We start from the raw sequence: 12086 nt of genomic DNA on the forward strand, positions 1-12086 counted from the left end.
AATGATCGACACGACCCAACGTGCTGACTCGCTTTGATATTTGCATTTAGTGATAATAATAATAATACCTCCACTCCTTCAGAAAATGAAGCCAAGTCCTGTTGTGAAGGCTGTACTCTGCCACCTTGAAGCAGTCCTGTGGTTACATTAGCTCACCCATTTTACTTATGCACATAGAAGAGGCGTCGTCCGTCAGAGAAATTAATTTTAGTTAAGGGATTTCAACACCTTTCACAGAAATATTTTGAGGGTAAAATATGTAACTTTTTTATGGTCAAATTTTGAGATAAGTATCGTCAAAGGTAAGAGTGCTTGAATGTGATAAACATTGTGTTAGTCAGTATTTGAGTTTTCACAATGCTTGGTTAAAAGTTTTAACTGCTAGAAGTCTAATGGCCTAGTCAATGGGGTAAGGTTATGTGAAATAGGATCCTTCCGGCACTAAAGCAAAATGTTGTCCTCATTAACTTTTACAACAGGAAATGATATTTATCTTCTTTGAGAAATGAGAATAGAAACCTTGAATAAGTTTAAACACTACAGGCGAATTAATGATTTTTAAGAATATATTAGTTATTTAAAGACCAGGCAGGGCTGTGCTCCTGAGTATGGTAACCATGATCACAATTCCACGTGGGTATGGAGCACTTGAAAGGTGCCTCGTCTCAACTGAATTGTGTTGGAAGGACGCACCAAAATTTTAGTACTTACTATGAAAGAAAAAAAAATAGTTTTTATGTTAATGATTTTTATATTGGTTTGATGTTGAATTGATAATATTTTGAATGGCTGAAAGATATTTATTAGAATTTCAGATATTTTTTCTTACTTTCTTTAATGGGGCAATTAGAGGGTTAAAAGTGCAGAGTAGCCTCACTTGGTATCTCCTTTGAATATCACTGAACTAGAGTGATGACATTTTCAAAGAAGCTGAACATTCATAAATTAATGTGATCTTTTATTCTCAACACTTTTGCAGACACATTTTATAACAATAGAAAGACTGAGATTATAATTTCAAACCTCAAAGAAGTCCAGCTTTCTAAATTAATTATGCATTTTAGTGGCCCTTTGATGCTAATCTTATTTTCCTAAGTCCAACTCTTTTGGGACCTTAATGAAAGTTTGAGAGAGGATTTACCATGGGAATGGAGTCGTTCAGGATGAGTATATGTGTGGCAGGTTGAGAGCAGATAGGAGAATATTCTGGAAATAGCTGTTGACATTTAAAAAGATATGAAAGAGTGCTGGGTGTTAGGGATCAACATTGCAATTTCAGGAACGTAAAGTGAATAAACGTAGGATGTAGAAGGAGGGAAGAGAGGAACAGATGTTTGTAAATGGAGTGAAAATACATGTGACAAAGTATGCACATTTTTGTTAATATTACTTTGTTTCTGGTATAAATTATTTGGGCTTAAATTAACATCATAGCCATTAATTAATTTAAAACCCATTTAATAATCAGCCACTGAGATACCCATGAAGGCAAGGAAACCACCCTGAACAAAAAGGCAAAACTTTATGCCTTAAAGGCAATTACCTTCTTTTGGGGGAAGCCAGTAATAAAAAAACAGATAAAATATATGCTACACATACATGAGGGTGAAATGGTGGGAAGTAAAATACAATCTGCGAGGAGAGATTGTAATTGAAAACGTAATTGTCGGGAAAGTCCTCATAGAGAGAGTGATACTGGATCAAAGACCCGAAAGAAGGGAGACCTGTGGATGTTGCAGATGAGGCAGAGCCTCTGTGTGTGTGGCAGAGGCAGGTCCGGCTTGATCCAGGAACTGGTTCTTAGAATGTAGTTACTGAGCAGATACTCTGGTCATTACTTGCAACCTGTGTGTGCTCTTTCCATACTGCTTATGTACCCCCTGCTCTTACTGTGAATGATGTACTTTTTTTTTTTTTTTAATACAGTATAATGTTTCCAGAGCCAACTGCAATAAGATTATCATGTTGTTCACGGACGGAGGAGAAGAGAGAGCTCAGGAGATATTTGCCAAATACAACAAAGACAAAAAAGTGAGTGTAATTTTTATAGTATTTTAAATTTAATCCTAATGTAGGTAGTTTTTAACGAGATAGTGGCTCAGGTGGTAAGGGAGGACATTTTTGGATTAAAACACTGTTGTGCTGATTAGAAAGCCATGAAGATTATGGAATATAAGCCCATGGCTGAACTAAAGATACTCAATATTTTTTATGAGATTCATAAGTACCTTATGACTAATTTATTAATAAAATACTTGGAACCTATACAATCGTACGTAGGATACAGAATTAACACAATAACACGTGTTGAGGCATGTCATAAATTTATTTTTTTCCTGTTTTTTAAATAGAAGACATTTTATGTCATAAGGAAAGCAATTGTATTCTACCCTGTGTTTTCACAAATTGTTCAGTTGACTGAATAAATGAAGGATTTACTAGTTTAAAGCCATATATATATTCTATGTATACATCCTGAAAATGTCCAAGCTAAATACTGTCATTTTGAGACACTGCTTCTCATCCCTTTCACCTTTTATGGAAAGTCAAGTTTTTAAACAAAGGTATTTTGTGACATGCGAAACCACATAATAAATGATTCAGATCATGTTCATTGTTACAAAAGTGATGAATCTAGTCTTACTGAACAGTCCTGCTGTTTGCCTAGAAAAGCTGCTGTGCTTAGACGACGCACACTTCTCCCAAGGACATAGACTTTCTGAAAGTGCCAAAGCAACTGTGAAAATTAGGGAGATAGTGCTTACTGTCTATGATGTAAAAATAAATGTTATGGTTGTGTAAGGAAATTTAAGATGTTTTTGGAATTAAATACTGTATTTTTTCTGTGTTTCTAATGTCAGTGGCTATAGCGAAGTTCTGTGATACATACTCTGATCTATAGATGTACATACGTACACAGATATATACACATATATTTATAAATGGATATTCCTTCTGTCCATTGTATCTCCAGAAACAAGGGACTGTGTGTGTAACTTGGGCTTAGCTCTCCTGTGTAAAGTGATGTGAGTAAATTGCAAAAGGTGTTGAGAAGTGTTGGAGGGATAAGGAAGTAGAAATCTGAACATAAAGTAATGTTTTTTAAATCTTTGCAAATATGCTAAGGAATATTAGGGGAAAAAAGATAACTCTGGATCAAGTTGTGCACACACACACGTGCATGTCTATGTTTTGTTTTTTTAAAACATGGAAGAGCTGAGTCATTATTCTATATTGTAGGTTGGTAAAGGGATACAAGACAGAGAAAATTGATAGATGCAAAGCAGAGAAAGGATTATTGATGCAAATCCTTAAAAGAGGAGGGATTGAGAGAGATACAGATCACAAATTTCTGAATTGGACAAGTAGGAATTATATTTCTGGAACCATCGCTGTACTGCATTTCATACGCACTCTGCTTCCAACAGCGGCTTCCCGAATTTTCTAATGTGGGAAAACTTTGTTGAACAAACAGAAAGGTTGTCTCTTGGTATTTTCATGTTCTGTATCTACTACAGTGAAAATAGATGACAGCAGGCAGTCACTTTAAATTCACTTATTTTTGAGTGTATTTTGTATTTTGTCAAGACAACATTTACATAGTTTGTTGTTTATGCCAAGGGCATATGTGTGCAGATAGTGTGTATATGTACCTACTAAAAATAGTGTGTATACGTGCAAGAAAGGTTTTTTCTTTAAATATGGCTTCAGATCTTTAAGTATGACTTCAAATGGTTTTGGATGAATTGTCAAACCGTTTCTAACTTCCTGCCTCATTCAGACTTCCCTACCTTGCAGTCGCCCATGCAGTCTGAGATTTGCGGCCCACATGAAGTGATATGGAAGATCATTAGCTATCTTTGTCATCTAAAAATGTGTATGACAGACCAAGTCTTTACCTGCAAAAATCATACTCCTTATATAGTAAATTTATCAACTCTGAGCTTCACTAGCCACTTTATCTTTCCAAAAGCCAATGTGTAAAACTGGAATTTGATAGTAAGCTACAAATTTTCCATACGCTTAAAAATTCTGTTTGATTATGACAGTATTTTAAAGCATACTCTGTAAAAAAAAAATCACTTGTAGCTTAAAAATATGAAAATTACAAAGTCCCAAAGGTTAGAGAGCTTTTAGAGGAAAAAAAAAATCTGAAAGCAACTATTTGAATCCTACTTCTTCCCCAAGCCTCTTGCTTGGCTTTAATGTGGCTGCTGAATGCTGCATGTACACTCATTTTTCATCCAGAATGACACCAGAAATCATTCACAGCAACCCAGGTAGGTGTGACACGGTACATCCGGAGAGCTGATGAGTGAGGCTGCAGATACACAGCAGAAGCTAATGAGGCCAAAAGGTTTGAGAATTAGAACAAAATGTTTGGGTTCTTTGGAAATGTATTACTCGTGGGAATCAATCTACCTGATTATAGATAGGTACAGTTGAAACCTGAGTCCATGGTCATCTCCTCACACAGCTGTTCCAAATTAACACTCATTCACTGTCTAATCTTTACCTGCAGCCACGCCATTCCTTAGGGCTCACCCGTGTGTTCGAGACTTCCTCAAAACTGGTGCCAAAATCAAAATGAGCTCCATCCTAGAGTCCAAACAAATGAATAAAAGAAAGTAAAACCAGACACAGAGTTGAAAGATAATTCCCAGGCCTAGCAAAAGTAAAGATATTTGATTTTCTGTAGAATGGCAAAGGGCTTGGTTAGCAGTCGTCACTTAAGAGTGTCTAGCCGGCTGGAAAATCGTTCTTGGATTCTGAGCTGAATTCTCAGAACCAGTTGAAGATAAAAAGGCATTCAAAATGTATAAAATGAAATTTTCAAAATAACTAGTATACTGAATGATAAGAACAAATGGGAAGAAACATATAGATACAGAATAATTTTCAAATTAAAGGATGCATAGCTAAATGTAAGATTCTGACAACAGATGCATTACTTGTAAAACTTCTTTAAAAAATGATAGGCAAAGTCTCTCGTATTTTTCTGTCGGATTGAAAATAGAGAGAAATCATCTATAGCCTACAGAAATCTAAAGCAAATCACGGATGCTTGAATCTGCATGTGTGTTTTATACAATAGGAGTAAAAATTGTCAGTTGCTTTTTCAACAGATGGTAGGGAAGATCATTCATTGCCTTCAGTGAAGCCTTTGGAAGGACTAAGTCAGACGTACGATAATGAAGGGCATTCAGACTTGTAAAATATATATAATACTGTTTACCAAATGCACTGCTTCTAAAAAGTTTCATTGCAGGTATTTTGGTACTTTCAACAGTTTCTTTTTTAGCTTTAGAATAGGAAGTCTACCTGCATTCATAAAAACCAAATATATTACTTATGCTAGAGCTACTGTATAGCTGAAAACACTAATTGCAAGTAACATTGGCCCTGCCAATAAATTATCACTGTAAAATTCGCATTGTATGCATGCATGTGCATGTGTGTATATGTCCTTCTCTCTGACAGATTTATTTATGTTTGTTTTTCTTAGAATAAAATTAATATTGATAATTCTTTCCCCAAAGTAAGGAAAATATTATCAGTTATGTTTGCTTCAAGTTTGAGTAATATTACTTCTATACATTGTACAGAGTCCTTAATTTAATAGCTAGAACAAATGTGGTGAAAATCGAGACTAAGTATTACGTTAAGCAGAAAGTATATCACGTGACAGAAGCCATAGAGTGGAGAAAATGCACTTGAAATAAGGTCTAGATAGAATTGTACCAGTTAGAATTGGGATTGCCTTTTTTGTGTGTTAAGTCATTTTACCAGAAAAGACACTCTGTTCTGCTATTTCTGTGGCCATCTTCTTCTCAGATTCAGAACTCTGCCTTCCATGTAGCTCCGCAGGGAGGTCTCCCTGCTCCTTCTTTCTAGAGTGGTCCTTTTCCCCCACACACCATCTTTATCATCCTCTATTTCAGCACCATCTTTCCTCTTTGCTCTTTTTCTGCCAGATTACCATTTTTCATTGATTTCATTGTTTATTTATTCATCTGTTATCATGAACTCTCCTCTATTGAAAGTTCCATGAAGTCAGTGTTGTGTTAGTTGTGAAACGTAGCCCTGAAGCCTTAGATGCTAGGAAGGGCTTGATGTACAGTGGTTGCTAACTGTTCACTGATAATGTCCAACATAAGTAAGTAAACATAAACATGGAGTACAGAAGCTCCTAAGGGAAGCAATAAAACACTCATCAGTGGTAGAAGAACTCAAAAGGTTTGTTCTCCTCAAAGAAAATAACTGAAAGCAACCATTTGTTTTGTGTAGTAAAATTAATGCTCTACGCTTGCATGTGTCACCTTGTAAGTAAGTAGGGGGCTTAAGTTTATACAAAAAATGATTACATTGATGGCTTCTCTGCATTCACTCTAATCAGTCCTACATGTGGTTTTTCATGAGTGTTTTCATTATTAGTGTCAGTGAAGTATTTAGCATTACCCAAGAAGAACACCCGAAACAAAAGAGTGTATTGTTTATTTTGTGACCTCTCTGCTGGTGATAGTCTTTGCAGAGCTATAAATTGCCTGGAAATAAGATGTGCTCATTGCATATTTCTCCTTTATCAAGTAGTTAAAAATGTATGCAGAGGGAAGGGCAACCCCGAAATTGCTTCCTTATAATCTGATAATGCAAGGATGATTCATTATAATTGTTCTTAAAGGTGTCAAACACCAGTGTAATCCCAGAGCTTGCATCTGTGTTGTGCACCCACATGCAAGACATGTGAGAGAGGAGAAAAATGTCAGCTTGGCTTTTGATGGTCATCTAGGCAAAACCTACTGCATTTTCGTGTCCTTTTTTAAAGTTGTTTTGTTTTACTTAAACAAATTCAACAGTCGTTGATTAACTTCTTGCCTTTGTCAGACCCTGGGAAATCCCATACAGGCATACCTTACGTGGACACAATGGCATTTAGACAATATTGGCTTCCTTTCTTTAGAGTTTATTGCTAAATGTAATAAGGCAAGCCAAATGTGTTCCTCTGGGAAGGTGTTATTTCAAGTTATTTTATGTTCTTTTTGAGGCTTGAAAGGCTAACATCCCACTCATGGCAAATGTTACCTCACTGATTTCCGATCGTTTGACTGATAGAAGACATTGTATCACCATCATCGTGGTCATCTTTATCACCATAGCTAATGTGTATTGTGCTTATAATTTTCCATATAATAGGAAAGCTTTTCCTGTATCACTTCATTCACAACTGGAATAATCATATGAGGAAAGATTTTTATTGTTACCATCATCTCTGTTTTGGAAATAAGAAAACCAAAATTTGAGAAGTTAAGTAACTTGTTGAAAGTCATACCGCTACTAAGTGTCAAAGTCAATAATTGAAATGATCTACAGTCCCAATTTCGTAACCTCATGTGGAATGCGCCTGGCTGGCCATCTGTCTCTCTCTTCAGGACAGCCTTGCAGCCACGCCAGTCATCATTTGCCCACCCAGGATCTTTCCTTCTTGTCAGAGAGCCAGGCTTTGCTGCTAAGGGACATGCTTCTCACAGCCTTGAGGGGCTAAGATGGATTAAACTAAGCCATCAAATCTTTGCAGGCTTGCAAGAACCTTTCAGATCTTTGGGTTTTATAAAATGAATTAAGTGTGAAGGGTGAATTTGGACACTTTTATTTATTTCATAATGCTATAAAACTAGAGATGTGGGTTAAACACTCTGGATTCTACTACACTTGTGAATTATGGAAACCGCTGTAGAATTTTCTCCTAAAATACTCAGTCCAGTCTAATATTTTTATAGGCTTAATGCCAAAAATTTTAGTACACACAGTAAATTAATAAAATTTGACATCATTTTTCTAACATGATTCGATAGCTGAAATTTTTATTTTAGTTTTATTGGCTTTCTTCATAGTCTCATTTCCATTATTCTTTGGAGATTTGCCTATTGCAAATTAAACTTGAACTCTGGGTAACTGATAATTGTTGAGGTGACAGTTTCCAGTAACTGGGTTCTGCTGGGAAACAAGAAATTCCTATGGTTTTTTAAAATAGGTTGACCCTGTGGCTTTGGAAAAATCTTAATTGAAGACAAGTATTTTAGTCTCCAACAAACAAAACAAAACAAAACAAAATAAAAAACAGATTAACAGGAGTCCAAAACTGAAGGCTAAAGTTGTAAATCAGTGGTGTATTATAAGGAACAGATCAATAATGCATGTTAAATAACCAAAATTTGCTATTAGTAAAGTTTTCTCTGATCAGGCAGGCCAGACTTCACGTATCAATTGCACATTTTTGGAATTAGAGTGTTCTGTTCAGAGGAAAAGAATGATTTTTTGAAACAACTGAAGGAACAGTTATGTAAATTTGCAACTGACAGTAAAGACTGATTTTAATTGTTCTAAGTTTAGTTTTATTAAATAAGGTTTCAAAGTACTATTTCTTTTCTGAATATTCTAATATAATTAAGCATGAGTCAATAAGCATGAGAATTGTTGTCATTCTCTAGGAATAACACAGTACATAAATGATACAGGTGCACAAAGTATACTTCAGTTTGCCTGAAGAAGTTTGCTCAATTCCTTTGAGTAAGTCTGCATAACATAAAATAAAACAATTAAGAATTTAGCATGATGTAAGTGTAATGAAACAGCTCAGGTTATAAAAGGCAAGACAACTGTGAGTCTAGTTTTGTCTCTGCTGTGTTTGTAATGAACTGACTTATGTGTCAGATGATACTAAAGTTTGTCTTAGATGTCTCTGGGAAAATGTTGAGACCACTCATTTAGCTATTCAATTTTCTGTCATTTAATAAATATTTATTTTCCATTTATGTATAAAGTACCATAATAGATACAGTAGTGCAGTCTTGAAACTGTTTAAAGCCAATCCAGTGTTTATTCAATACTACCTTTCCATGTTATTTCTGCTGAAGACCTGGGCTCCAGCATTATGAAAAATATTTTTCCAAGCCGTCTATGACTGTGTGGGTTTCACATAGGACCCTCACTGAAGTGAACAGTCTGAACCATGAGCCTATCTAAAGTCACCTAGATTAGTTGAGGACCATTTAACACATGTTCTGGGAACATTGCCCTTAGAACAGAAAGTTTCCAGTACACGGTCGTTACATGAATGTAGTGCTGTGATTATAAATGTTCTATCAGGCATGAGTAAAGGAATCTTCCTCCACAAAAGTTGACTTTGCTTTATTGGCGGCATGATTTAAAGTAAGTAATTTGCTTAGTGGAGACTGTAAATGAAATATTTAGCTTGTGTGACTGCATAACGAGTGTTTTGAGTTATTTTAGGTCATTTTATTTGTTTTTTGTAAAACTTTGTAAATACACTAACAAGAACTCTAAACAAGAAAAGAACTCTAAAAATATACATCTTTGAAAATGCAATTTACCATAATTTCTAAGTTGTGCATGTTTCAAGAGGTCTTTCCCCTTTCCCCCTGATGATGGCTAAGCAAGAGTGGTAAACTGAAAGAAGTGGAAAGCTGTAGAATAATGAGAGGCTAGCAGTCATCTCTGTGGATTTGGCATCTGGGATTTTACAGTTAGTTCAATAACTCTTCCACAGGGTGGCAGTAATATAGTGTGTGGATTTAGGAGAAACCAAACTATCCAAAACTGCAAGTGGAAAGTTAAGGTGCAAAAATCATCTTCCAAATTTCACCAGTTCCCTGCGGACGTGCACTATGAAGTGTGCATCACACCCGCTTATAAAATCAGTGAAGTTAAAATCCTTATTATTGTAATTAGCTAAAATGTGTAAAGCGAAGCCATATTCAGCGTGGATATGACACCTGGGATTGAAATCAGATTTATGTCAAGTGTTTTCACTGTCATGTAAAGAATTTAAAAGTTTGAGTGATTTCTAATAAATTTTCTGAGCCAAATGTATACTAATGAAATCATCTCAGAAAATTCTAAAATAATCCATAAATGATTAAATATAGACTTGCATGTGTTTTATGTGTATGCGTGTATGTATGTGTATCCACCAAGAGAAAAGTAAGCATCTTAGATATATTAGAAAGATTTTGTAACTGTTGTAATGGGAAGGCAGTTGGAGAACGTACAGAAAGGTTGAACTTGTAATTCTTAAAATTTTCATAACCACTGGGAGGAAAGTTTCAGATAAATAGTGTCTTTAAAATTATCTACGGCAAGGCAAACAGAAATCGAGGAAAGATATAAATTATACATTTGCTGTTAGGGAATAATTAAATCAGTTGATGCAGCCTAATGTTCAAAAGCCAAGGCCCTATTTGAAAAATGGGCAAAAAGAGAAGGAAAAATCCTAGTGTGTATTAAAATTTTATAAAATTATAATTAATTGTGACAGAATGTGCACTTTTGACACCCAGCTGTGAATCTGAATTCCTTAATTTAGACAACCTCTGAGGTCTCCATGTAGGCAAACCTTGGGGATCAGGCAAAACTTTTGTAGTAAAACAAATAAGGCAACAATTTTTTTTCATTTCTTTTAAACTGGTATGTGTTTTGGCTGAGTTATGTTTATTTGGACTACTTGATGAATAACATCAGTCAAAGTAATCACATGGTATGTGTCTAAGAGTAGCCTCTATGTTATTAGAAATACTTGGCTTCCAGGGATGTAGTTACAGTAATTCATTTAGTCTTATTCACTTATTTCTTTGTGCTGAAAAGTATTTTAGGGAAAACATTTAACTAGAGCACTGTGGTGGTAGGAGGAACAACTAGACAAAGCAGCGCTTTAAATTGAAAGTTGGAGACTTGCTTTCAAATGTTCATTATGAAGGAGATCCCAAGTGCTTTCTCGAGCATCTGGGTTTTTTCCCTGCTCTGAATTCATGTGACAATTGTTTAAGGTAGGGAAGTTAAATTGAATTATCAGTAGGGTGGCCAACCTGTTTATAAAAATATTCCCACTTAGGAGTAAGTGTAACTATGTGAGCAGTCACAGTGCATTGAAATACGTAGACAAACCCCCTCAATGACCCAATTGAAGATTTTAAGAAAATGAAAGTGCATTTTGCATTTTGATGGATAGGAGAGAGAGGGGTAGGTGTCACCAGTTTCTGTTAACCTAGAACCAGTCGTTTGTCCTGACAATCTGAGGTGATTAAAACTCCGATGGGTTCACCAAATGGCTTCGTGTGTAACGAAGGCAATCCCATACGGCTTACGGGCGATTCACGTGAAACTTTACAAGTGAAGCAGCAGCATCCCCAGTGTACATTCTGGGGCAGGGATTGTTATGATGTGAGCTCTGTGTGGCCAAGACCAGCGAAAGAACAGAGAACAGATGTGAAGTCTCTTTTGAGATTTGTGTTCTGCAGTCATGTGCAAAAGATGGAGCAGACGAAACAGTTAGAAAATGGCAATTCAAACAGTCAATCGACATGAATTAGGGAAAAGCTCTTAACATAGTTCAAACCAGAATGTGAATTCGTGGAAAAGTGTTTTTCTGCTTGTTTATCTTGAGAAAAAGCTAAAATGTTGAGCGTAGAGTATTGATTTACTTAGATTACTAAACTGGTAAAAATCAGTATATGTTAAACAGCCGCTTTATTAAATATTTGTTGATATCATTGAATTTATCTTCCAAACCCTTATAGTATTATTTAAATTCAGTGGCTTCTAATGAGTGTTTAAATCACTATAATTAAAAAATATTTCCATTGAATTTTTAAATATTTGTATATTATATTAGAAATAGTCAGTATTTTGATTCTTTTAAAATACCCTAGGAACTTAAAATATTTATTTGTATATACTAGTCATCTTTTGTAGAAAGTAAGTAATATGAGTAACATCATAATCATACATGTGCATCCTAAATACTTCCCTAGTGTGAAAGTAGTGAAACTATCATTAAGTATAGTTACCCTAAGCAACTGAAAGTATAATGACCTCCTTTCTATATATATTTTTGTAATACCTCATTCCTATGAAATAGGACCTTTTTTTTTTTTTTTTGCAGTGACTAGATGTAGAAATAATATGTTTTTACCAGGTGAGACAGGTGAAGTTGGGGTCAACCTGAAAGAGGCCATTTCTACTAATGAAACCTTAGTCACAGTCTTGCCACAGGATTGGGCTGTGGTACA

At 35.3% G+C, this 12086-nt stretch overlaps 1 protein-coding gene across 11 annotated transcripts in view; it reads left to right on the plus strand.

Annotated features, from left to right (window-relative positions):
• Positions 1-12086, plus strand: part of CACNA2D1 (calcium voltage-gated channel auxiliary subunit alpha2delta 1) — a 425155-nt gene that overhangs the window by 348247 nt on the left and 64822 nt on the right. For all 11 annotated transcript variants that reach the window (XR_012508251.1, XM_074367566.1, XM_045510452.2 and 8 more), the window contains exon 12: positions 1927-2031. Coding sequence is in view for 10 of the 11 variants with exons in the window: in XM_074367566.1 (XP_074223667.1) it covers positions 1927-2031 (105 nt within the window). In the remaining variant the exon portion in view is untranslated. The remainder of the gene's footprint in view (positions 1-1926; positions 2032-12086) is intronic.

Source organism: Camelus bactrianus, chromosome 7 (genome assembly GCF_048773025.1).
Source record: "Camelus bactrianus isolate YW-2024 breed Bactrian camel chromosome 7, ASM4877302v1, whole genome shotgun sequence".
NCBI classification, from domain to species: domain Eukaryota; kingdom Metazoa; phylum Chordata; class Mammalia; order Artiodactyla; family Camelidae; genus Camelus; species Camelus bactrianus.